This window comes from Xenopus laevis, chromosome 5S (genome assembly GCF_017654675.1).
Source record: "Xenopus laevis strain J_2021 chromosome 5S, Xenopus_laevis_v10.1, whole genome shotgun sequence".
NCBI lineage: Eukaryota > Metazoa > Chordata > Amphibia > Anura > Pipidae > Xenopus > Xenopus laevis.
In genome coordinates this window covers 128241205-128269202 of record NC_054380.1, presented here as the reverse complement: position 1 = coordinate 128269202, position 27998 = coordinate 128241205, and the positions used below count along the sequence as shown (strand labels likewise).

At 40.7% G+C, this 27998-nt stretch overlaps 1 protein-coding gene across 1 annotated transcript; it reads right to left on the bottom strand.

The window, feature by feature from the left end:
• Window positions 1-1564: 1564 nt before the first annotated feature.
• Window positions 1565-27241, bottom strand: LOC108717492 (40S ribosomal protein S14-like). The gene is made up of 3 exons (XM_041564139.1): window positions 27142-27241; window positions 2190-2234; window positions 1565-2004 (listed from the first exon to the last, which is right to left on the bottom strand). The coding sequence occupies exons 1-3, from the start codon at window positions 27239-27241 to the stop codon at window positions 1607-1609; spliced, it is 543 nt and encodes a 180-aa protein (XP_041420073.1). The 3' UTR covers window positions 1565-1606.
• Window positions 27242-27998: the final 757 nt, after the last annotated feature.

The following is a 27998-nucleotide window of genomic DNA, read 5'->3' as shown; positions in this document are numbered from 1 at the left end:
CCAATATTTAGGCGGAACCTCTTTTCTTCTAATCGGAATGGGTGACCTTGTGTCAGCTGGAAAGACCTACTGGTAAATAAAGCATTAGAGAGATTATTATATGATCCCCTTATATATTTATACATAGTTATCATATCACCCCTTAAGGGCCTCTTCTCCAGCGTGAACATCTCCAATTTGGCCAGTCTTTCCTCATAGCTAAGATTTTCCCTTTACCAGCTTAGTTGCCCTTCTCTGTACCCTCTCTAATTCTGTAATGTGATTGTTTGAGCACTGGAGATCCCCACGTCTCTACAGAGGTACGGTAGCTGGATTATGAATTCCCGGAGTGTCCAGGTATAAGCCCTTATTCAAATGTAAATTTATCATTTAACTGCCAAAATAAAGGAATTATGACAGTTAGTGGCTAGTAAATGCAAAGGATAATGATTTAGAGTATAAAGGTGCACAAAGCAGTGGGTTTCGGGCATATGTTTGCTTGGAGCAGTGCCCTGATACTGCTTGACTTGCTCATGCTTCTTGAGTAATAGGGACTATGATGATGATGATGATGTTGGCATGGGCATCTGGGAGATAGACATTGTCAGCTTGGGGCATCTGCGGAGTTCAGTCTCTTAAATAATAGCGTCAGTTCATTAGGTTAGAATAAAAGGTCTACCCATGTATCAGTTCAATGGAAATGCCCATCCAAAGCAGTGAATCTAGAAGCCCCCATCCACCTACCTGCAAATCCAGAGTTACACAGCGGGAAGGCTTGGCCGCTTTTTATCTGTTATCCATCGCTGAGCAGGAGAATGATCACTGCAAGCAAATCTGGTCCTGACTGTTACCAAGTTACATGTGTGTGGTTGAGGAGGGGTTCCTGTGCAGAGGGGAACAGCTTTAAAAGAAGGTTTATAGTGGGTCTGAGGCAGTGGAGTCCATAAGGGTGAGGGGCCACTAGGATTTCGCCTGGGGTTCTGCCAACCCTGCATGATGCCACGTGTTTACTGCTAATTCACTATGTGTCAAGATCATAGGGACCTTGGAATGATGTTGTTTTTATTTCTAAATTACACTGGTTACACTGCAAATAATTCACTCAAAGAATTTTCGCTTGTCTGCTGCCGATGCTGAGGACTCAGGGCGGTGCACCTGGACCACTTCCTAAATGTGGTGAGTTAATACTCTACTAATTTGGAGACCCCTACCTCATATATTTTATAAGCCTTTCAGTGTCACAGGTTCACTCTTGCACAATAGCGCAGATCAAAAGTGAACCCAGCTCACTGGAATCACTGGCATCCGTGTAAGAGTACTTTTATGGCAGCATTGTTTATTCTACATCACTGGCACTGAGAGTTTTAGTTCTATATACAACCCCAAAATATTTCTTTCTCCCAGCACTTGATCTTGTCCACAGAATGGAATGCTTCAGTATTAAATTCAGCAGCAGCAGCAGCCTACCTCCCAACATTTTGGAAATAGAAATAGCTACTCTGCATGGTGAGTTTCATTTGGTCACCCCCAATTACCATGTCTATTTTACAAAACTTGGCAGGTTATGAAAGTTTTTTTTTTTTTCGGTCTGAAATTCTATTAACAACCGAAAGACGAAAGGTAGAATCTACAGACGACGACCACGGCGACTGCCCTTTCTGCGGGTACTGTCTGAAGGGATGGGGGTCACATCCTCAATGCGATCAATTTTCATGCATGAACGAGCCAGAGCTCTGAGAGCAGACTGGGCACCAGGTCCTGGTGTTTTGGTCCTGTTTCCACCAGTAGCTGTGATGCCCAACTCCTTGCAACTCTGGGCAACATCTTGTGCAGCCAACATAGCAGCATATGGAGAGGACTCATCTCTGTCGGCCTTCACCTTCATGCCACCGGTTACACGGCAACTGTTTTTTTTGACTGACAGGTCAGTCACATGGACAAAGGTTTCATTGAAGGAGGAAAAGATGTGGCAAACTCCAAACACATTTTCGCCTTCAGTCACTTGAGGCCCCAAGCAGGCCTGGACTGGGAGTCAAAATAGGCCCTGCCATTCCAAGTACAAAGAGGCCCAAACAGCCCCCTACCAGCCCACTATTTAGTAACCTTCTATGGAACCATACAGCAGCCCATCTGGCATTTGCCAGAACCCACAGATTGCCAGTCTGGGCCTGGCCCCAAGCTGATGACCTGCTCTTCCTTCTTTACCTTACCCTTACGTGGAGCCATTTCTACTTCTGTCTCTTCTGGTGGAGCCGCTACAGGAAAGGGGCAGGTTATGAAAGTTTGAACACATTTCTGTGGTTTTCATGTGTTATTACCATTTTGCTAATGAAGGAGAATTGGCCGTTAAAGGATAAGTAAATCTTTGAAATAAGTGAATTTAAAATTGATAAGAGTGCTATTCTAAGCACTTTTGTAATTTACATTCATTATTTATTTTCTTCTTATTTTCCAAGATATTAGATACATGTGTTGTTAATATGAATGAATTTTGCTACAACAGCGCCACCTGCTGGTCAGTTTCTGACCAGTCTGACCACCAAGTAGTCAAGGAAGTTGTCAGGAGAAAGAAAGAGACTGCTCTGATGTTCTTCTGCTTAGGAAAAAATTAGAATCCTTTCTCAAATCTTTCCTAAGCAGAGGAAGTTCTAATAATATCACTCTCATCAATTTTACATTCACTTGTTTAAAATTGTACTTATCCTTTAAGCTGAAAGTCACCATTTCCACAAGAGACTTGCTTTATCTTAAATAGATACAATTGTTTCTTTGCTTATATTAAATTGTAACAAATGTATCTAAGTGCACCTGCCATGCATTCTGGGCCAATTACATTTTAGAAACATTGTATCTTTTTCTGGCTGTTCAGTGCAGGAGATCAAAGAGAAAGTCAGGATATTTCACTAATAATACAAGTTGAACTGTCAAAATCGGGACAGTCCCATGAAAAACGGGACACTTGGGAGGTGTGCTTTCAGTGCCGCAGGCTGGATCTTGTACCATAGCACAGATCTAAAGGGAACCCAGCTCATTGGAATCAGTGGCATCTTTCCAAGAATACTTATCCCAGCATCATTTATTCTACATCACCGGCACTGAAATTCTTAGGTCTATATACGAATATTTCCTTCTCCCAGCACTTGATCTTCACAGAACGGAATGCTTCAGTATTTAATTCAGCAGTAGTTCTAAGTGGCTAACCCTTTAAGATGCCTTTGTCATTTAAGATCTTTGACTTTTAACCCCTTCATAGCTGCCTCGGCCAGCGCACGTGTGCCTTATTGTGTTCACCCCTCGGGTGATTTATTATGAACATTATGGGGCAAATTCACTAAAGGACGAAGCGCCTATCGCTAGCGTTAATTCGCTAGCGTAGCGCATTTTCATTAATCCGCCGATTCACTAACGGACACACGTAAATTCGCTAGTGTTACTTCGCACCCTTACGCCTGACTAATTTGCACAACGGACGTAACTACGCAAATTCACTGACACGCGCATTTTTCTGAGCGCTACCTTTTACGCTAGACTTCCTTCGCCACCTCAGACCAGGCGAAGCGCAATAGAGTAGATAGGGATTGCTTCAAAAAAAGTTTAAAAATTTTCTAAGTCCCAAAAAACGCTGGCGTTTTTTCTTTTTTTATGGGTGATAGGCTGAAAAAGATCGAAAAAATTTTTGGGGCTCCCCTCCTTTCCCCCTACATTTCCTAACTCATGGCAACTTAACTATACAGTGGGCACATGTGTAGGGCAAAATAAAACATTTATTTGATGTTTTGAAGGTTTCCCAGGCTTGTGTAGTGCTGCTACATATACCTCCATTGTAACTTCAATTTGGCGCCGTATGCAAATTAACCATCGTTAGCGTAACTTCGCATTGCTTGGAGAATTAACGCTAGTACAACTTCGCAACCTTACGCTTCCCCTGAGCGCAACTTCGGATTTTAGTGAATTTGCGTAGCGCTGGCGAAAATACGCCTGGCGAAGTGCGGCGAAACGGACGCTGGCGCAACTACGAATCTTAGTGAATTTGCCCCTATGAGAGCAGGATTAAATAGCTGGGAAGGTTCTGCTATTCTGTACTGACAAATTACTGCACATTTCTGTTTTCTCCTATTTAGACTATTTGTATTCAGTGTGAGGGAAAACGAATGTAGTTTACAGTATTTAACTGTGATAAAAATGGCTGTGGCAAAGCTTTGTCGGGCCCTCTGGCAGCTAAGGGAAAACAGACGTCAGATCTGCAGCAGGAATAAAGTGCCGCCATTACGCCACTTGGGGGCGCAGTTTGCTCAGATTACGCCAAACTCCCCAGACTGATTTTTCAAGCTTTTTTGCTTTTTTTTTTATTCCAATGGCAGATAAAATTATGAGAGCAGCTTTTCAGCCTGATAGGTATCTGTGATAATATTCACCTTGAGTGCCTCACCCGGAATAAAGTGCATAAGCGAAGCACAAGTCATTTGTTATGTCATGGAAGCCAACAGGATATTCTAGGATGTTCTTCTATTTCTTCCACGGAAATTAGTCTTTTTTCTTTTTTTTTGCCTTGCTAATTCTTCGTAGATTTGCAACTCAGCAGAGACAGCAGCCCTATCCATCGTATGATAATGACAGCTCACTTACCTTCAGCAGGCCTGGATTTGTGGAAAGGTCACAAGGCCCGGGCCTAAGGTAGGGTTTGACCCAGATAGATTGAACTTTTGAAAGGGTGTCCAGGACAAAACTGCCTACCCGGTTTTCCAAATTAGGAAAAACGAGGCAGGATTTCCTATGATTAACATGGCAATTGGCCAATCGCCATGTCATTGCACTGCCCCTGATGTCATGACCCCTCCCCGTTCCATCACGGACTGTTATATCGTGGCTGGAGTTCCATGGGACAAAAGATGGCAACCCTAGCCTAGCCTAGTATCCCCAGTGTTCACAAACACCGGGGATGGACAGGAGATAAAATAGTTTTTTAAATGTCCCGTACTCCAGTCTTCATTAATCCGGTCCCGATGATGAAAATTTGCGCGAATAAAAGGGAGGGAGGCGACGAACATCAACGGGTCTAGGGGTGCCCGCTATGTAAATCCTGCCCTGACCTTCAAGGTGGTCCTTATCCTCCAATTTTACTGGGGTTCAGTGGGTCTTCCTAGGTAGGGTTGCCAACTGGCCGGTATTTCCCTGGCCTAGACAGTAAAACACCAGCCAAGCCGGGGATGGTATTACAAATTTACCAGCAATGCATTAGCCAGGAAATTTGTAATCCCTATTGTTACCTCCTCATATCCACCCCTCTCAGATCCTCTACTCACCTAATCCAAGGGCTGTAGTTCCTGGTCAAACCAGCTTTGAAACTTAGTGACTCCTCCTCTGTAACTTCACAACCCTGCCCAAAATGTCACAACCCCGCCCCAAAACCACATTATCCTGCCCTTCTCTGGCCCGCCCCCATCCATCACCAGCCGGTAGGGCCAGAACTAAAAGATGGCAACCCTACTCCTAGGCCTTGTGTGGGGACAATGTGACATAGTCTAGGGGACATGTAGGGGCTTTGCCATTAGAATCCATGTGACTTGCCTGGATGTGGATATTGTAGCAAATTACTGTATGCTGTAAACGGTCATATCCTTGTGTCTTACTTTGTACCCCTTGGAGACTGCCTACGACCTCAATGTACAGGTATGGGATCTGATAACCAGAATGCTTGGGACCTGGGGGTTTCCAGATAATGGATCTTTCTATAATTTGGATCTTCATACCTTAAGTCTACTAGAAAATCATGTAAACATTAAATAAACCCAATAGGCTGATTTTGCTTCCAGTATGGATTAATTAAACCGGTATGGGATCCCTTATTACAATCTGAGTCGCCAAAAAGCTCAGCCTGGCAGGGTATATGGGCAGCACGGCTCATGACAATGGAATGTTGGGGTCCCACCTGTGAAATAAATGACATATCTGAGTGCAACAATGCGCACGACCAACTGCTTCTGCTATCAGTCACATCATTGGTGAGTTGTTTGCAGCAGGACAAATGTAGATAGATTCAGAAAGATATGGAATACCCTAGTACAGGTATGGGATCTGTTATCCTGATTGGCTGCAAAAGACCTAACAAACTTTTTTTGGATAACCGGTTTTCCCCATACATTTTACAACATCTGGAACATTAATTTTACAGCGGACTTATGTGTAGGGAATTAGAATAACTTGTCTTTATTAAGGTTCCCTGGACATGTGTTTTAAAAAGTGTAATTTGTAAGTATTTGCACCAACATTTAACATAAAGACGTTCATACAACATTAAATTTCCCGCCCTATGCAAATTGACCTGAGTGCAAGATCCCTAGCGAAATTTTGCTAGGCAGAAATGAACGCTTGCATATCTTTGCTTTAAAATGCTTGCATTACCGAAGCACCGCTAGCGAAAAGACGCCAGCGTTCGGCGCCCAGTAGTGAATTGGCGAATTTTCACCCGGTGAAGTATAGCGATGGGTGTGAAGCGGTTGCTAGCGACTTTTCACAGGTTAGTGAATCTGCCCCCTGAAATGAAATTCCGCCACTCTCCATTAATTTCGATGGAATTTTGAAAGGCGTATTTATCAAAGGATGAACTTTCACTTTCACCCATTGATAAATGCTCTTCTAAAAATCCCATAGAAATTAATGGAGAGTGCCGGAATTTCACTCTAGAGGACTGTGGAGATCTCTAACTTCACTCTTTGATAAATATACCCCTATATCTTGCTACCAGTGCAGGGGAGTCATTAATGTACCCTATAGCTACTATGGCTTGTAAAACTCTACAGCCAGATACAGGTATGGGTCCTGTTATCCAGAATGCTGGATAACGGCTCTGTAATTTGGATCTTCATACCTTAAGTCTGTCGGATTTATCCTACTATAGTCCTCCAGGGATATAAGATTCTCGCCCACCGTGAGTAATTGGATTTGAATAAAATATCTACAAAGTCTGCTAGAAAATCATTTAAACATTAAATAAACCCAATAGGCTGGTTTTGCTTCCAAATAGGATTAATTATATCTTAGTTGGGATCAAGTACAAGCTACTGTTTTATTATTACAGAGAAAAAGGAAATCATTTTCAAAAATTTGGAGTCTATGGTAGACGGCCTTTCTGTAATTTGGAGCTTTCTGGATAACTGGTTTTGGGATAACGATTCCCGTACCTGTACTGTGCAACTCTACCCCGCTCTTATGCTATCAATGCAGTAAAGTCAGTCAGGTCTGGACTGGGATTCAAATTAGCCCTGGCATTACAAGTACAGAGAGGCCTAAACAGCCTCCCACCAACCCAAGAAATAGTGACTGTCTATGGCAGGGATCCCCAACATTTAGAACCCATGAGCAACATTCAGAAGTAAAAAGAGTTGGGGACCAACACTAGCATGAAAAAAGTTCCTGGGTGCCAAATAAGGGCTGTGATTGGCCATTTAGGATTATCAACCTACATTGAGGCTCCGTTTGGCAGTAAACCTGTTTTTTTTATGCAGCCAAAACTTGCCTCCAAGCCTGGAATTCAAAAATAAGCACCTGCTTTGAGACCGCTGGGAGCAACATCCAAGGGGTTGGAGAGCAACATGTTGCTCACGAGCTACTGGTTGGGGATAACTGGTCTATGGCATCCAGTGTCGGACTGGCCCACAGGGATACCAGGAAAACTCCCGGTGGGCCCAGGTGTCAGGGGGCCCTTGTGCTGCTAAATGTTTGGCCTATTTCATGGCCATTCCCTATTTCTATGAGAACAAAGAGGCTAAATAGATTAATAGATTATAGTATGTAAAGAATAGAGACTAGGAGAATAGAAGTTGAGTGAGGAGAAGAAAAATATTAGTACTGAGAGTGGGCCCCTGGTCTAAGGTTTTTTGGGTGGGCCCCTGGTGTCCCAGTCTGACACTGATGGCATTTTACAGCAGCCCCATTTGCCATAATCCACAGATTGCCAGTGATCCTCTGTTTGTTGTGGGTCATCAGGATTTATCATTTGGCTGGAAGAAAAAATAAACATCCATTGCCTTTACCCGTCCCGCTTAATGTGCATTTGTATAAATAACTGAAGGTTTGGGCCTTACGTTTAAAACAAAAGCTCCCTGCTATTTCCTCTCGCTGGTTGGCATTACGTGGGCACACTCTGTTTTGAGCATTTGGCAGACTGGCAATTACAGCCATACAGAGAAGCCTTTATGATCTTTCCACTAACATCGGCTGCAGGCAAACTATTCTTTGGGCTTTGGATAAATTTAGCGCTGGGTTGTGTTGGCTCCAGTTGGCAGCGGCTTTTTAACAAATGAGAGAGCAATTAGTGTGATTTGGAGTAATTACATTTCATGCAATTGGCACGGGCGCCTGTTACGATACAGGAACATTTCTCACGCATTTCTCTCGCTCTGCAGTAAGTTAAGATTTTTTATTTGATGGAAGACAGATTTGTACGGCGTGAGAGTAGATGGTAGAGCACGGGGAGCTTTTCTCCAAATGCAACTTGATTCTACACTAGTCCTGTTTGATAGACACATCAGTCAGCCTGGCCTTCCTTTCAGAGAAGCAGATGAAATATACAAAGCACATTTCTGTAAGGGGCAGATTTATCAAAGGGGAACTATCACAAAAATGAAAATTTGATATAAACTCCATCATACTGAAATAAGAAACTTTCTAAATACAATCAATTAAATATTCTGTACTGTTTCTGAAATAATCAAGTTTATCTTCACTATCCCTCTCTCAGCATCTATTTCTCTTCATTCTGTCTTCATTCAGCAGTTGGGTGTCAGATATTCATTGACAGTTAGATCCAATATATCTTATAGGGGGTTTTCCTTTCCTAGTAGATGTATTAGAGCTCACTCAAATTACTGATTCCAGTACAAACAAAATCTAACAAAATAACTGCCTTTTGCACAAATTCTGCATGTAGAGAGACATGATATCTGATGATTTTAATAGAGTGAGCTCTAATACATCTTCTAGGCAAAAGGAGCCCCCCAATAAGATATATTGGATCTAACTGTCAAATATTATCTGACACCCAACTGCTGAATGAAGACAGAATGAAGAGAAATAGATGCTGAGAGAGGGACAGTGAAGATAATCTTGATTATTTCAGAAACGGCACAGGATTTTTAATTGATTATATTTAGAAAAATTCTTATTTCAGTATGCTGAAGCTTATATTAAATTTTCATTTTCGCACTAATTTTAATTGTAAATTCAAATTTTCAAGTTGGATTTTTGGTCAAAACTCACTAATTCGAGTTGGGAATAATCCAAACCCAAATTTAAATTCGAGATTTATTATACCTGGACCCTGGGAACAACTCGAATTATCTATTCGCCACCTAAAACCTGCCGAATTCATGTAGAAGTCAATGGCAAAGGTCCAGTGACCCATTTGAAGATGTTAATAGCCTTCCTGACATTTCAGTTTTTTTCGGAGAAAAACCTAGATTCAAGTTTAGTCAAATTTCGATTCAAGTTTTCAGGTGGGTAATGTTTTCTTAGATAAGATATTATTCGCGTTTTGAGTTCATTCGAGTTCATTCGAATTAAAAAAAACTCTATCCCTCGACCTTTAATAAATCTAAATGTACAGAACAAAAAAAAAAAAAAAAGGTCAGTAGAGTAAAGAACTCCTTTGGAAACCCAACAGAAGTGGGACGATACTCTGCTTATAAGTAACAGGTAGGTTTCATTACATTGCTGAACACAGGCTGAATGGGAGCTTAGCTTAATTATATGATAAAAAATTCTGGGAGTTTTAGTTCAACAACACCTTGAAAACAAGGCAGATATCTTACTGGCAAAGATTAGGGGACCCTAAAGGGATTTAGCTTTGTGAACCTGCCACTGGTTTAGAAAACTGTACCCCCAAACTTAAAGTATACAGACATTAAATGCTGTATACTAAAAGTCCTTTTAAAATTAAACATGAAACCCACATTCTTTTTGTTATTAAAAGATCCATATTTGTCTGGTTTTCGGGAGGGCTGTCTGGGTCAAAACTGCCTGCCCGGTTTTCCAAATCTGGAAAACTGGGCTGGATTCCTAAAACTAACGTGGCGACTGGCCAATCACCAACCACCACGTTACAACCCCGCCCACCAACCCGCCTATACGACATCACTGTCCCACCCACAATGTCATCGTTCCGCCACCGTGACATCATTGACTGCTTGATGTAATTGTGAATTCCAAGACCAAAAAAAAAAAAACAAGATTTAAATAATTTTTATTATTTGTGCAAATGAAGTTTATTTTGCTTGACTAACATTAGAAAATAGGATTTGGAATTATTCCTTAAAGTGACAGGTCCCCTTTAATTCAAATTATTCTGAATTAGATCCCTGACTCAACAGAAAACAACCAATTTTCTTGTTCACACAAAAAAAAAATGTTCACGTCCGGATATGAATATCAGGGTTCAAATATGGTGGAGGATTTGGTATTAGACCGAACTGAAAATGTGTCCAGTTGACTGGGGTGAACATCTGCATTGGTTGTTAGGAATAGGAAAGCTGTGGCTCCAACTATTTCATGGTCAGTTTGTAACCTCATATAACGGCTGGAAGTCATAAGCCGGGATTTTTGGTTTTGTAAGAGAATTTGTTTCACTTAGGGGGTTATTTACTTCAATACAAATTTTTATGATTTATTAAAAAAAAAATTAGACTAAACGAAATTCTGCTATTTACCATTATTTATCATTAAAAATCACAAAAAATTGGATTGACAAATACCGCAACCTTTTAGGATTGTCGCATGAAAACTGCGACTTTTTTGGATTGTTGTGCAAAAGAAATCAGAATTTTTAGAATTTGAAGCCCGGAAAAGTCAGGATTTTTTGTGAATCGATGGAAAAACCTGAAATGCTTTGATTATTGTACAAACCCCAACACAGACCATAATAGATTATAATTGCAAGTAGGACCTATTTTCCCAATAGTTCACCTTTAAGGATTAAGCAAATTCATCACTTCTGGACACAAAAATCTAAACCCCAAGTTTTTTTCTGCCCAGTAATAATGGCAACTTCTGTCTCTGCTACTCTCTAGATGGGACATTCACTAAGATTCGTAGTTGCGCCAGACGTAACTTCCCCGCACTTCGCCAGGCGTAGTTTCGCCAGCGCTCCGCAAATTCACTAAAATCCGAAGTTGCGCCCAGGGGTAGCGTAAGGTTGCAAAGTTGCACTAGCGTTGATTCGTTTAGCGAAGCGAAGTTACGCTAGCGATGGTTAATTTGCATATGGCGCCAAATTCAAATTTCAATGGAGGAATACGTAGAATCACTACAAATGCCTGGGAAACCTTCAAAACATCAAATAAAATTTTTATTTTGCCCTACACATGTGCCCACTGTATAGTTAAGTTGCCATGAGTCAGGGAATGTAGGGGGAGGGAGGGGAGCCCCAAAAAGTTTTGATCTTTTTCAGCCTATCACCCATAATATAGAAAAAACACCAGCGTTTTTTGGGACTTAGAAAAAATGTTAACTTTTTTTGAAGCAATCCCTATCTACTCTATTGCGCTTCGTCTTGTCTGAGGTGGCGAAGGAAGTCTAGCGTAAAAGGTAGCGTTCAGTACAATGCGCGCTTAGTGAATTTGCGTAGTTATGTCCGTTGCAAAAATTCGCCAGGCGTAAGGGTGTGAGGTTACGCCAGCGTCCGTTAGTAAATTTGCGAAGTAACGAAAATGCCCAACGCTAGCGAATTGACGCTAGCGTTAGGCGCTTCAGCGCATAGTGAATTTGCCTCTAGGCTTCTCCTTGTTGGAGACATCAGTACAAATGAAGGGGCAGATTCACTAACGGGTGAATTTTTGCCAGCGTCAACTTCACACCCCTCGCACCACTTTGCCAGGTGCAAATGCGATACGAATACACTAATTCACTAAAATGCGAAGTTTCGTTCCGGGTCTCAAACGCTAGCGACTTTTTACTATCATTACTGCGGCTGTGCGAGCATTTCATAGCGAAGATGCGCTAGTGTTCATTTCTGCCACCCGAAAATTCGCTAGTGATCGAAAATTCGCTAGTGATCTTGCGCTTAGGTCAATTTGCATTCGGCGGGTAATTTAAAGTTGTATGGACGTCTTTATTATAAATGTTGGTGCAAATGCTTGAAGTTACCACTTTTTATTACACATGTCCAGGGAACCTGAATGAATGTTCCATATGTTATAAAATGTCTGAAGAAAACCGGTTACCCAAAAAAGTAAGTCAATGGAGCATCCAATCCCGCTTAAAAAAAAGGAAAAGTCGCCAACGTTTTTTGTACTTTAATGCATTTTTCGCACAAAGGATATGATGCAAGTGACAGAAGATTGAGGAAGATCTCGCTAAAGAATTAACATTCGGTAAAATCCGCACTTTGGTGAATTTGCGGAGTAACGATCGTTCGCCAGAGCAAAAAGTCGCCTGGCGATACAGTGTGAATGAAGGCCAGCGATGTCCTGTTCACTAGCGAATTGGCACCTGCACCTGTTAGTGAATTGGCGATATCCCTGCGGGTGGCGAAAAGTCGATAGCGTTAGCCACTTCGCCCTTTAGTGAATCTGCCCTGAAGATGGGGTGTCTAAGGCAGCAGAATTCGGAATAACAGCCTGGAGAGTTCTGTCTGGCTCCCCTCATTACAAACAGGTCACTAATTACGAAGATGATATCGGTGCTGTAAGTAATAGGAGACTGCCTTCCATGAATTTTACTGTTAATTAAAGGTACTAAATTATGTATAGTATTATATTAAATGCAGCAGCTTAACATGTTTACAGTAAATAAAATTGGTTGCTAGGCATGCGCATTTCCGGAGGCCGTGAGCTTGTATTATGGGAAGTGTAGGCAGCAAATATAAATATCGGATTTTGTTTGTTTTCCCCATCCCTCATCTATTCCTGGAAGTGAGTAAAACCTGGGCTGATTCATTATTTACAAGTTGGCATAATTGGTTTCCTTTATGTGACTTTTTTTTTTTAATTCAAAGTGATCGTCTTTTTGTATAATAAAACCAATGAGAGAAATGTCTATGGGCCCTGCTGATATGGATTTCACACGCAGCCTAGAGTTGAATGTCAGCTCACAAACCAATTCATCATTTCTGTGGAAGGAGTGATTGGCATCTATTTATTAATAACAGTGAAGGACATGCGTTACAGGGAAAGACCAGGGCTGAAAGAACCGCACAAATATGCTTCAATTAATATGGTGCGATGGGGTTGGGATATTAAAGTGTCAGCTTTGCAGCTGTGGCCGTGATTTGGTATCACTACAAGGAGGAAGGTAAAATTACAGAATTCTCACCCCTGCAGTCGTACAGTTGTCTGAGAAATTATACATAGAACAGAATTTATTTGTTAAATTTAAAATCACAGATAGTTTCGGTTTGCAGAAAGGATAAAGGCAAATTAAAGTTGGCTTAAAGATATTGGGTGAGGCACCAGAGGTCCACTAGAGAAGATTGACCTCAGGAGTTCCCACCAAGTACAGGTATGGGACCTGTTATACTGAATGAATGGAATCTGGGGTTTTCCGGATAATGGATCTTCCTGTAGTTTGGATCTTAATACCTTAAAGGAGAACCAAACCCTTAATTATAAAAACCCCTACCCTCTATTCTACATAGACCCCCGCTCCCTCGAATTCGAATTTTGAAATATATCATGGACTGTCTCTTTAAAAATTTGGCGAATTGCTGTTTTAGCCTATGGGGGACCTTGTAGAACCTATTTGGAGTCTATTGGTCAAATTGGGAAAAACAAATATGATCGAATGCTCTACTTCGTACGAATTCGATTGAAAACTGACCTATTCAGCCAAAAAAATCCCCTTCGATTTAACTTTGGTTGGTCTTTTTGAATTCAAATCTCAAAGTTTTTCAAATTTGAAATTCGACCCTTGATAAATCTGCCCCTTAATAAACTCTTGTGTTCATCATGAGGATGAAAGACTTTTATAAGGGAGCTTAGGCTTGGCAGAAGAGGTACATCTTCCCGAGCTGAGCTCCACACATATAAATGCAAATATGAATGCCAAGAATAACGTTCTCCTAGAACATCAATGGGGAACTAAACCTTCATTTAAGAAGTAGGCTAGAAATGTACATTATGTTTTGGGCTTCAGCCCAAGGCAACCACAGCCCTTTTAGCAGTAAAGATCTGTGTCTCCAAAGATGCCCCAGTAGCTCCCCATCTTCTTTTCTGCTGATTCACTGCACATGCTCTGTGCTGCTGTCACTTACTGAGCTTAGGGACCCACTCACAATATACAGTACACATAGAATAGAAATGTCACAATATAAGGCTGATTAGTAATTAATACACATAATTACTACATGGCAGCACAGAAACCAGTGCAATTAGCATCAGAATTTAATAATCAGCAAACCTGTAACATCAGCTTATATTACAGCCAGGGAAGCTCATTTTCTGCTGGATAATTAGTGACGACCCCTAAGCTTAGCTTCTCAACAGCCAATCAGAGCCCACTGAGCATGTGAGTGTCACAGACACTTTCCAAGATGGTGACCCCCTGTGACAAGTTTGAAGTCCTGGATCATTGCTGCTATTGACAAGCTGAAACTTTAGGCTGGTGCAATAAGTTCACTATATAAAATATGGCATTTTAAGCCCTATTCATTTTTAGGGTTTAGTTCTGCTTTAAGCTTAAGCTCAGGGGCGTCTGCAGGGGGGCCCAAGAGTTATAGGGGGCCCTGTGAAGCCCTAATTAATGAGCCATTTTAATATTTATTGGTAAAACAGTACAACCTCTGCATATTTGGGGGGCTATAAAATGACTTTGCTGTGGGGTCCAATAACATCTAGTTACTCCACTGCTTAAGCCATATCCTCTTAATTTACATTTATCATAGATATACTTTGCTTACAATTAAGGCATATTTTTTCTTTTATTATAAGCCTAAGAGGACACCACTTCCAGTCTGGGAAATGAGAAGTGTTCATTAACAAACCATAATCAGGAGAAAATTGCATTCCTGTCTCCCACTCATTAGAACATAGCTTCCAAATACATCTCTCATTTCAATTAAAAGTAATGAAAAGTAAATATAACAGACTTTAAATTAGAATTTACGTGCGGTGAAGCATTCTGAAACCTTTGGGTTAGTATCGTTCATGGTAATTGTTAGTCAACTCTAGAACTGCCTTAAGGGTAAGTCCACACTGGGCGTTTTAGGGAGATTTGGTCGCCTGGCGACTAATCGCCTCGTTTTTGCGGCGACCATTCTCCCCAAACGCCTTCCCTGACTCTGCGCCGGCTAAAATGAAAATAACCCAGTGGTTCGTTTTCTGAAGTCCCTCGAAGTTGCCTCACACTTCGGGTGACTTCAGAAAACGAATGGCCGCGTGTGATTAGCGGCGGGATTTTTTCATTTTAGCCGGCGCAGAGTCAGGGAAGACGTTTGGGGAGATTGGTCGCCGCAACAACGAGGCGACAAATCTCCCCAAAACGCCCAGTTTGGCCTGACCCTAAGGGGCTTTACTTTGTGTCTTGGGAAATATAATTTAAGTGGTTGATTTATCAATCCTAAATTAAAGGATTATAGGAGATGAAATTGCTTTTAATTTTGGACATCTTTGTAACTCATTTTCTTGTTCTACAGGCGCAGAAGAGAAAAGGATTATGGAGAATTATGAATTTCAGATTATCTCACCGACGTGGAACAGAACAGGTTATAGGTAGTGATGGGCAAATAAATATGCCTGGCACGAATTTGCAGCAAAATTCCACGTTTCATCGCCGGCCGATAAATTTACGAATCTTCGAAATTTCCCTGGCATCAAAATTTTTGACGCACGTCTGAAAAGTCACTTGCATTGAAATCAGCGTCACCACTATTTGGACGGCCATTGACTTTTAACACCAGCGTCAGCTTCGACGCAAGCGTCAAATTCCAATTTTCATGATTTTTCGTGAAAATGTCAGATTTTCGCGATTTTTTTGTTAAAATGTCCGAATTTCATGATTTTTTTGTGAAACTTTCCAATTTTATGATTTTCACACAAATTTTTCGCCGTTTTGCGAATTTCGCTAATTTTGCAGGAAATTCGTGAATTTTTCTGCAAATCGAAACGGGAGAAATTTGCCAATCACTAGTTTTAGGGGATTTACATAATTAAAGGGGAACTATTGTGAAGTTGAAAATTTTATATAAGCTTCATCATACTGAAATAAGAAACTTTCTAAATACAATCAATTAAATATTCTGTACTGTTTCTGAAATAATCAAGTTTATCTTCACTATCCCTCTCTCAGCATCTGTTTCTCTTCATTCTGTCTTCATGCAGCAGTAAAGGTGGCCATACATGGAGAGATCCGCTCGTTTGGCGATGTCGCCAAACGAGCGGATCTCCCTCCGATATGCCCACCTTGAGGTGGGCAATATCGGCTGATCCGATCATGGGCCCTAGGGCCCAACGATCAGATCCTAACGATGCCCAAACGAGCGGGCGGATCGCGGGTCCGTATCAACGAATAGATGCGGCCGCGATCCAACGGGATTTTCCGTCCCATTCAATCGAGATCTGGCCGACTTTCGGCCAGATCTCGATCGGTGAAGCCCGTCGTGGGGACCCATACACGGGCCAATAAGCTGCCGACACGGTCTGTCGGCAGCTTTTATCGGCCCGTGTATGGCCACCTTTAGTCAGATATTCATTGACAGTTAGATCCAATATATCTTATAGGGGGGCTTCCTTTTCTAGCAGATTAATTAGATCTCACTCAAATAACTGATTCCAGTACAAAGACAATATAACAAAATAACTGCCTTTTGCACAAATTCTGCATGTAGACGTTTCTGAGCAGCGCCGGATCTCACCGGCGGGCACCCCTAGGCCGCGCGGTCCTAGCGTTGCCTCCTGCACCGCTCTATGGATCGTAGGTGCACCAGAGCACTGGGCGTCCCCAGTGCTCTTTAGCAAGCGGCTGAGCGGCATGCCGACCCCTAACAACTTGCCGCCCTAGGCCCTGGCCTTTGTGGCCTCACCACAAATCCGGACCTTTTTCTGAGCTGTCTCTGATCCAGTCTTATCTGCAAGCTCAGCAACAGTCTTGTTTTTCATGCCCCAGTGTTCCTAATATACTAAAATATGGCTTTCTTGAATTATATAAAGATGGGAAATCTCCAATGGGGCATGCTCACCTTTTACCCAGGGCCAGCACTTTGATTTCTGAAAATATGAATCAGTCTACAGTCTAGTATTCTTACAGAATGACTCACCACCATATTTTGACTGCTTCCTCACTTGCAGATCTCTTATTTTGATTCTTGGGGACAGATTTACTAAAGGGCGAAGTGGCTAACGCTAGGGACTTTTCACCAGAAATCACAGGGACATTGCCAATTCACTAACATCAATTCACTAGTGAAAGAGACCATCGCTAGCGTTCGTTCGCACTATATCTCCAGAGCGAAAAGTCGCCTGGTTGTTACTCCACAAATTCAGTAAAGTGCGGATTTTACTGAACGTTAGCTCTTTCGCCAGAGTTGACTTCGCCAGCTCAGACCAGGCTATAAAGCAACTAGATCTTCCTCAATCTTCTGTCACTTACATCATATCCTGTTTGCCGAAAATGCATTAAAGTTCAAAAAATGCTGGCGACTTTTCATTTTTTGAAGCGGAATTGTCTGCAAAAGTCCTGACTTAAACATTTTTGGGTAACCATTTTTTCTCCAGACATTTTATAAAATATGGAACATTAATTTTACAGTGGGCTCATGTGTAGAACATTATATTAACTCTCTTGTCTTTATTAAGATTCCCTGGACATTTGTAAGAAAAAGTGGTAACTTCATCCTTACAACTTTAAATTACCCGCCGTAAGCAAATTGGCCTAAGCGCAAGATCACTAGCGAATTAGGTACAAACGAACGCTAGAGCATCTTCGCACTGAAATGCCCAGGGAGCAACTTTGCATATTAATGAATTAGCGTAGTTGTAGCGAATTTGCGCCTGGCGAAGTGGTGCAATGTGTGTGAAGCGGTTGCTGGCGACAATTCGCCCTTTAGTCAATCTGCCCCTTGGAATATAACTGAGCTGTACAAGGGATACCTGGGAGCAGCCATAAGATGCTGGTGCAATGCTCTATAAGAAGGTACTTTGGTACAATAAGCCATTTTTGAGCATCAACTTCATGACAGTGAATCATTTTAATGCCAGCCCATTCTAATAAAGGGGTTGTTCACCTTCCAAACACTTTTTTCAGTTCAATTTTTTTTTTTTTTCCCAATATCTAAGTTGAAAGTTTAATCTCCCTGTTTCTAGTGTTTGAATCTGGCAAGTCAGTAATTCAGGTGCCACTTAGTTATTGTATCAATTCAAACAGCGGCCTTTAATGAAACTCAGGAATTCAGGTCAGCAGGAATAAAAACAAAAAAGTGTCAAATAAATGTATCAATTTAGAAAAGGTTAGAGGGTCGGCGACCCCCCCCTTCCCAGAGCTGCTTTAGAAGGTGAAAAATTTGACTTTACATTTCAATATTAGAAAAACAGTCCCACATAGAAAACAGAAAGTAATTGGAAAAAGTCTTTATTTCTGTCGATCTATCTGAAACCAACCAAACTGTAAAAAGTGTTAGAAGGTGAACAACCCCTTTAACGGTGATCAATGGATTTCTCTTCTTGCTGAAGGTCTGGGGAGTGAACATTATTTAGGGGGAAATTTACTAAAGGGGGAAGTGGCTAAAGCTGGTGAAAATTCGCTAGGGTGATGTCATTTCGGCACTTCGCTGGCGTAATTTCGCTAGAGAAGGAGATAGACTCTGATAGGCTGCAAAAGAGCGTACATTTTTTTGGGGTACCCGGCTTCCCCCCCTACATTTCATTACATATGGCACCTAAACTATACAGTGGGCTCATGTTTAGGGCAATATAACAACTTTATTTTCTTTTATTAAGGTTCCCTGGACTTGTGTCGTTTAATGTATTTGCTGCAACATATACATCCTTGTACTTTAACTGCACGCCGTATGCAAATTAGCCAATGCTAGCGTAAGTTCGAACTGCTGATTGTATTATCGGTAGCGCAACTTTGCAAGCGTTCGGTACCCTGTGCGCAACTTCGGATCTTCGTGAATTAGCGTTGTCCAGCCGAATTTACGCCTGGCGAAGTGTTGCGATGTGCGGAAGCCAACGTTGGCGGATTTTCAGAGGTAAATTTACCCCTTAGTATCTAGCAGTTAAGGGGCCCTACCCTCCTAGTAATTGAACAGTTGCATCAATATATTTTAAAATCTGCTTTGAATAAAAAGTTACCAACCTAAAATACAACTTTAAATGGAACGATCAAATAGTGAGACGTTAGCTAAAATGTTTAGTCTTATTGGATTGGAGTAAATCAAGCATATTATTGTCCCCAAGCGCAAATGAAGGTGCGATTATTATTCAGGCACGCTGCACACAGACATAATGCTATTATCTAGGCTTTATGGAAGGATATGAAGCATGATTGTTTCTGTTCAGAATGAGGCTGGGTTACCATGCAGAACTCGGGTTTTTCACTGCAGAACAACATAGGATGTGTATTACAATGCTGAATACAGGTATCCGGAAACCAGTTATCCAGAAAGCTCAGAATTACAGAAAGGCCATCTCTCATAGACTCCATTTTAATCAAATAATCCAAATTTTTAAAAATGATTTCCTTTTTCTGTGTAATAATAAAACAGTAGCTTGTACTTGATCCCAACTAAGATATAATTAATCCTTATTGGAACCAAGCCTATTGGGTTTATTTATTGTTTAAATGATTTTCTGGTAGACTTAAGGTATGAAGATCCAAATTACAGAAAGATCTGTTATCCGCAAAACCCCTAGTCTCAAGCATTCTGGATAACAGGTAACATATATATATATAAGAGCCTATGACTAAGGGACGTAGTCCCGAAACGCGTTAGGCGAAAACAGCAGCTATTCCAAATAAATTTTCCCAGAAGTGCCGTCTGTCTGTGGAGTGTGTGTTGTACTTACAGTGGGGACACTGTCGACTGAGCACCTGGACGAGGGGAGTATCGGGGAGCTGGAGCGGTCGGATCTCTCGTTATTGATTCTTAACATGTATATATATATATATATATATATATATATATATATATATATATATATATATAGTCGGTAGGGTGGCACACCGCTTCCTGATTCTATACCTGGGTGCCCGGTAAGGGATTTTATGTAGACCAAAAAATGACCAGCAACACCAGGATTTCAGTGAAAAAGAAATGTATTCATATGTGCATATTTAGCCAACGTGACGTTTCGGTCCTCTCAGGGACCTTTCTCAAGGCAACTATGCCTCCCATTACAACAAGTTTATATAGCCAATAGTGAACAAACAATTAAGGAAGTGACATCACCCTATTAAAGTGATCAGTGCAGTTTTAAGAACATTAAAAGCTTATGATATGATATACAAAAATTCCCACATATCATTAATAAGGGTGCCAGTAGCCCAACACTGGCTACAAGCTAAACATCCTGCCTCTTCTTTTAAATGTATGCCTATCGACTGTATCCAGGATACCCCAAGAGGAGGGAACACAGACCGTATGTTGCTCCAGAGGGAGGCATTCTGGACATATGAACTGGACTGCGTGGCTCCAAGGGGCCTAAATACGGCATTGCAGTTAAATTGTTTTGTAGCCACAGGATAAGTAGATAGACTATAGTAATTGATCAGTATGGCTTATATACTCCGTGGACATGTTCATATAATCATATATTATGGATCAGTTGGATTGGAGACATATAGTGAAATATAAAAATATAAAAATATAAAAATATAAAAGAAAAGTAAACTAAATCAAATTAATATGAACATAATTCACTGAGGGGTCTCGAGCCATGACAGACTAGATACAGATGTTTATAATATTTATAATATTTTAAATTCTTTTTGCACTTTGCACTCTGCACTTTATATACACAGGACTCACAACAAATAACTGTTATTTAGAGCTTTTTATGTATTCTAACATTTTATATAATATTATAACTGTATCTTAATCACCCTTATTAATGATATGTGGGAATTTTTGTATATCATATCATAAGCTTTTAATGTTCTTAAAACTGCACTGATCACTTTAATAGGGTGATGTCACTTCCTTAATTGTTTGTTCACTATTGGCTATATAAACTTGTTGTAATGGGAGGCATAGTTGCCTTGAGAAAGGTCCCTGAGAGGACCGAAACGTCACGTTGGCTAAATATGCACATATGAATACATTTCTTTTTCACTGAAATCCTGGTGTTGCTGGTCATTTTTTGGTATATTATATATATATATATATATATATATATATATATATATATATATATATATATATATATATATATATATATATATATATATATATATATATATATATATATATATATATATATATATATATATATATATATATACACTTGACTTCACAAAGGGGGACCGCTCCAAGTTCACACACTCCCTATTTGCTGCTCCAGTCGGGTGCTCCGTCCGCAGCGTCCACTGCTGAAACTCACTTAGACATCAAAAAAGAAAGACATGGAATATGCTTTTATTCCAGGTTCATAGGCCTATGATTAAGGGAGTGATTCCCGAAATGCGTAGGGCGTTGGATCCTTGTATGAACCTGGAATAAAAGCATATTCCATGTACCGGAGTGCCGTCCTTCTTTTTTGATGTCTAAGTATATATAGATATATATATATATATATATAGATATATATATATATATATATATATATATATATATATATATATATATATATATATATATATATATATATTGCTCTTAGGGTAATAGGTAACCTTTCAAAACAGAACCTTGCCACGTGCTACTGGAGCTGGGAAAAAGAAGAACAAAATCCGAAACCGCTGTGCTGTTATAATTATTCCATCGTCTAATCTAAATTTAATCCTTTTCCAAATACTCCCTGCTCAATTGAATAAAAGAGCCTAGAAGCAATTTACATAAAAGACAATATGTAATGGTTTTGAAAAATTCTACTGAGCCAGAAATTAAGATTTTGACATGAAGGCCACACGGGACTCCTCGATCCCCCCCCGCAGGCCCCGGTACGCGGCCTACATTTAAAAATTCAAAGGTAATACTTGGCCTTGTTATTATACATAATGTTTATCTTCATTTGCATTTTTCTTAACTAAATAATGAAGAAAGAGGTCACAGCTTTTAATAGGACATACTTTTTCTGTTAATTCCCATTTGGCTACACTCACATGTCAAGGTGCTCTTATATTCCTTGTGTTAGCAATATTAACCTTGAAAATACGTTATAGACAATAACAGAACCATACCTTACAACTGACCATACATGTCCAGATTTGATTGGGACTTCATTAATGTAACTGCCCACGATTTTTCTAATTTCCTTAATGAAAAAATCGATCTCATTAGACTGAGCATACACATCCACTTTGTTCTCCTTCACCCCCGCAACACTAGATGAAGTTAACAAACTTCTAGTCTGCTCAAACCCCACAACCTGCTCCCTTGACCCCATACTCTCTCCCCTCCTTTATCCAATCTCTGATACACTCTCTCCTGCACTTACCTTACTTTCACTTTCTACTGGTACTTTTCCATCCTTATACACATAAGCTCTAATCACTCCTATCCTCAAAAAACCTTCCCTTGATCCCAGCTCTCCTGCTAACTATTGTCCGTTTTCCCGTCTTCCATTCACATACAAATTACTGGAAAGGCTTGTTTACAAAGCCTGATCCGGCATCTCACTCACAACTCCCTTCTTGACCCCTTGCAGTCTGACTTCTGCCAAACACACTCAAGTGAAACTGCACTCACCAAAATAACCAATGATCTTCTACTGGCAAAGTCTAAAGGTCACTATTCCATACTCATCCTTCTAGATCTCTCTCTGCAGCCTTTGACACCCACTCCTCCTAGACATTCTATACTCATTCTTGACATTGCTCTTTCATGGTTCACATCTTATCTGTCTGACCGTTCCTCTGTTGGAGTTCCTCAAGGTTCTGTTCTAGGCCCCCTGCTGTTCTCACTCTATATTACTTTGCTAGGAAAACTTATTCAGTTGTTTCAGTATCACCTATATGTTGATGACACCCAACTCTACTTGTCTTGTTTACTCCTGACCTCTCTCCTTCTGTCCTTTCCCAAGTTACAGACTGTCTCTCTGCTGTCTTCTCCTGGATGTCACAGCGCCGCCTGAAACTGAACCTTTCAAAAACAGAACTCATAATATTTCCTCCAAGATCTTCCCCTGTCCCTCAGATATCACTCACAGTAAACAACACCACCTTTCAACCCACTCTGTCTTTTTCACCACACATCCAAACACTTGCAAAATCTTGTCGTATTCAACTGCGCAACATTGCCCGAATACGACCATATCTCAGTTCTGAATCAACCAAAACACTTATTCAGTCTTTTATCATCTCCCACCTTGATTACTGCAACTTACTCCTCGCAGGTATTCTAACAAGAACAGATTACGAGAAGCGCATCCAGGAACTATAGGAATAGACTTTTACGCTGGGCAAGTGGAATAGTGCATGTGTGCCTTTAAATATTTAAATTTCGATCCAACCGCGTTGATGTCACAAGGTGCACTGAAGAAAGCCGAAATTAGCTGCGTGCCACTAGAACCCGGAAGTGACAGTTCCCCCGTCCCACTAGACCACCAGGTATTCATACAGAGGTTCTGTTTGGCAGTACAGCTGGTTTTATGCAACTACAACTTGCCTCCACCCTGGAATTGAAAAATAAGCAATTTCTTTGAGGCCACTGTGAGCATCATCCAAGGGATTCGTGAGCAACATGTTGGGGATCACTGATCTAAGGAAATGAATATGGAAGGACTTTCGGCCACCTGTCAGTAGCCAAGTTATCTATGTGTGCACACCTCTGTTTGTGTGCAGACACAATGATCTACAGTATATTGCATTTTGAACTGTCTCTTCCTTTTCTCTCTTTATTTCTAGTTTTGTACAAGAAAAGCTTTTCACTGTTGGATGGGTATTTTAAATATATGTAATTACTAATCTGCCTGCCTCTTGCTTGACTGCGATGCATCTTTGTGATGGACTTGGAGGTGCTGCTCCTGCCCTCTAGAATCCAGTGCAATGACATGACAGCAGGAGAGGGGGACTTATGCATGTTGAACTAAACCCTTTACTACTTTTTTTGCCATCAGCTTCTGTTGCAGGAGATGCTAGAGAAAATGTAGTCTTATGAAGCCTCTTTCTCTTAAAAAAAAATAAAAAGCTAATTTAAAAAAACCTCAATGTAAATTGCAAAAGGGCTCAGGAGAGCATTGTTTCCATATTATATTTTCTCTGAGCCTTTAAAGGAGAAGGAAAGCTACCAAGACAGTTTATTGCCAATAGATTAGCCACAATAGTGCAAGCTATAACACTATTTATTCTGTAGAATGCTTTACCATACCTGAGTAAACAGCTCTAGACACCATCTCTGTTTGTTTAGGATAACAGCGCCATATTAGCTTGGTGTGACATACAGTAACATCCTGCCTGAGTCTCTCCCTCAGGGCCGGAACTAGGGGTAGGCAGAGTAGGCACGTGCCTAGGGCGCAAAGCTGGGGGGGGGGGCGACAGGCACGTACCTGCTCTGTCGCCTACTCCATGTCCGGTCCCATCACTCCCTGTCTTCCTGCACAGTGTTTGGCCTTTCTGCGCATGTGCGCATGCCGATTTGCGCGTGTGCGCATGCGCGCCAGCGATAAACACGCGCATGTGCACGCTCAGTCGGCGCCACAGCAGGACAGGTTGCCTAGGGCGCCTGCACGGTGTGGCCCGGCTCTGCTCTCCCTGCACACTCATAGCACTGGGCTCAGATTACTGCAGGGAGGGGAGGAGGGAGGGGAGAGAGGAGCAAACTGAGCATGCTCAAGCCCTAGCCCTGGAGGTTTAAGCTCAAAACAGGAAGTCTGATACAGAAGCCCATGAGTACACAATAGAAGGAAAGAAATGCTGTGTTTATTTCGACAGAGGACTCAGAGCAGCATTACTTTGAGGGTTTACTGGTGTATTTATATATAGACCTTTTTAATAAAGCTTACTTACTGTAGTTTCAAACTTTCCTTCTCCTTTAAGCACAGTACATGGCACACTGAAAGCACAGTGACATCTCTGATCTGCACCAGGGATGTACAACCTGCAAAACTGTAGCACTTGTTGGACTGCTATTCCCAGCATCTCCAACAGGCTAAAAATCTGGGCCAAAAGATGCTCTTTTCCCATCAGAACTGACCCAGTTACTTATCCTACTTTTCTCCAAAACCATTTTGTATTATTTTTAGTTAGAGCTGGACCCTGTAAATGAAGTTCTTGGTTGGCAGGCAGCATTGTATTGTGTACTTTTATAATCTTAAAAGAGTTCATTATAAAAGGTTGATCAATGCACATGTTTAATTAAAGGATACATTGGAAATGCACCTCTGTTATAAATAAATCAAATCACTTTCCTCTCCAAAGCCTGACTATTAGTTACTAGAAGCTGTTCTTATTAATTCATTTTATTATATTTTTTTGTTAGGTACAGGTATGGGATCCGTTATCCGGAAACCCGTTATCCAGAAAGCTCTGAATTACGGAAAGTTTGTCTCCCATAGAATCCATTTTATATAAATAATGTAAATTTTTTAAAACTATTTCCTTTTTCTCTGTAATAATACAACAGTACATTGTACTTGATCCCAACTAAGATATAATTAATCCTTATAGGGACACAAAACCAGCCTATTGGGTTTATTTAACGTTTACATGATTTTCTAGTAGACTTAAGTTATGAAGATCCAAATTATGGAAAGATCCATTATCCGGAAAACCCCAGGTCCCCAGCCTTCTGGATAACAGGTCCCAATACATAGTTACATAGTTACATAGTTAAATCCCATCCCAGAATCGAGGTCCCTGTTTACTTTCTCATAAAAAGAAATTAAGTTAGTCTGGCAAGATCTATTACACATAAAACCATGCTGGCACAAACTCATAGTATTGTTATTTGCTAAGAAGTCTTATCCTTTATTAACCCTTCGAAAAGCTTTCCTACCACTGACGTCAGACTAACTGGCCTATAGTTTTGAGGCTGAGAACGGGATCCCTTTTTGAATAGAGGCACCACATTACCAATTCGCCAGTCTCTATGCACCATGAAAAATTAAGTAAAAAGTTTTGGCAATCACAGAGCTAAGTTCACTAAGTACCCTGGGATGAATACCATCTGGCCCCGGACCTTTATTTATCTTAACATATTCTAGTCTCTTTTGAATTTCCTCATGTGTGAACCATGCATCATTAGTTGTATTATTAGGAAACATGTATCTGCAACTTTAGAATAAATGTTTATTTTAGATGAATATTTTAAGGGTATTCTTGTTTTTATTCCATTTCATACATTTTTTGGCTTGCAGTTGGATTCAATTTATGTTCATTAACCCCCAACAGGCTGGTTCTGCTTCCAATAAGGATTAATGATATCTTAGTTGGGATCAAGTACAAGTTGCTGTTTTATTATTACATGGTAAAGGAAATCATCCCATACATGTATTTTCTAATCAAATTGGCATTGAAAGACCTTTTATTTTTATGGTTTTAATAAAAATAAAAAAAATCTGTCTTTAAAGAAAATGTACTGTATCAATTATGAAGTTATTGCTTGTTGCCAAGGCAACCCAGGACTTCTGGTTTCATGATGTACAAACTGATATTTGTACATTGTGACAAATATTTAGTAGTGAAATGTATAGAAACCGACAAAGCAAACAGCAAATAATGGAAGCAGTATGGTTAACCTGCCTGGCATATGCCTATTTATTATTTATACAGCTATAGAAGCACGCACAAGCGAGAAGCAATGGGCAGACAAGTGTGTTCTGCTGACCAATAAATTCTAGATTTTTATAGGCAGAAAGAAATTAAGAGTTCTGCCTAATTAATTATCTCTAGATACGAAACACGTGAGGACTTTTGTTTTTAATTCATAGATCTCATTTTTATCTGAATTGGTTGTGCAGCAGGAGTATGTGCTCATTTCAGGATTTCTGCCTGATAAGTCTTGTAATCTTGGGTTGGCCACAGAGAAACCAAGGCATATGAATTATTTAGGTGAAAATGAATTGAATTGTAAAGAGCACTCACCCTGGTAATCTAGTGGGCTGGCAGGGATGCCCACAGCATGGTGTTTCCCTGTTCGGCCGCTCATGTCGGCGCGCACTTCCTGGTTGTATGTGTGCAACATTGCCGGCATCAGGATGTCATTGCGCTGCGGCGTGAGATTTAAAGGCATCAGGGTGATACATGGTATAATTTAGTTGTAACTGATAGCAGCCTGCCTTTAGCAGAACAAATAGCACATGAGAGATTTATATCTTTATTTACTCCCTCATTCATTTTGGCTTATGTAAAAATGTTCATAAACACTATGGGGCAAATTCACTGAAAGGCGAGTTTTTGCCAGCGAACGATCCACCACACTTCACGTCACTTCATCAGGTGCAAATTCATTACCTCTATGCTAATTCACTAAGAAACAAAGTTGCGTCTCAGCAGCCGAACGCTGGGGAAGTTTCGCTAGTGTTAATTCGTCTGTGCAAGCATTTTATAGTGATCTTTCGCTAGCGCTCATTTCTGCCTAGCGAAACTTTGTTAGTACTCTTACGCTTAGGTCAATTTGAATAGGGGGGTACATATAGGTCATAAATATGTCTTTATTAGAGATGTTGGTGCAAATGCTTGAAGTGACCACTTATTATTAGGGATGTAGCGAACGTCGGAAAAAAAGTTCGCGAACATATTCGCGAACTTGCGTCAAAAATGCGAACGGTTCGCGAACGTCGCGAACCCCATAGACTTCAATGGGAAGGCGAATTTTAAATGCTAGAAAAGACATTTCTGGCCAGAAAAATGATTTTAAAGTTGTTTAAAGGGTGCAACGACCTGGACAGTGGCATGCCAGAGGGGGATCAAGGGCAAATATGTTTCTAAAAAATCCATTG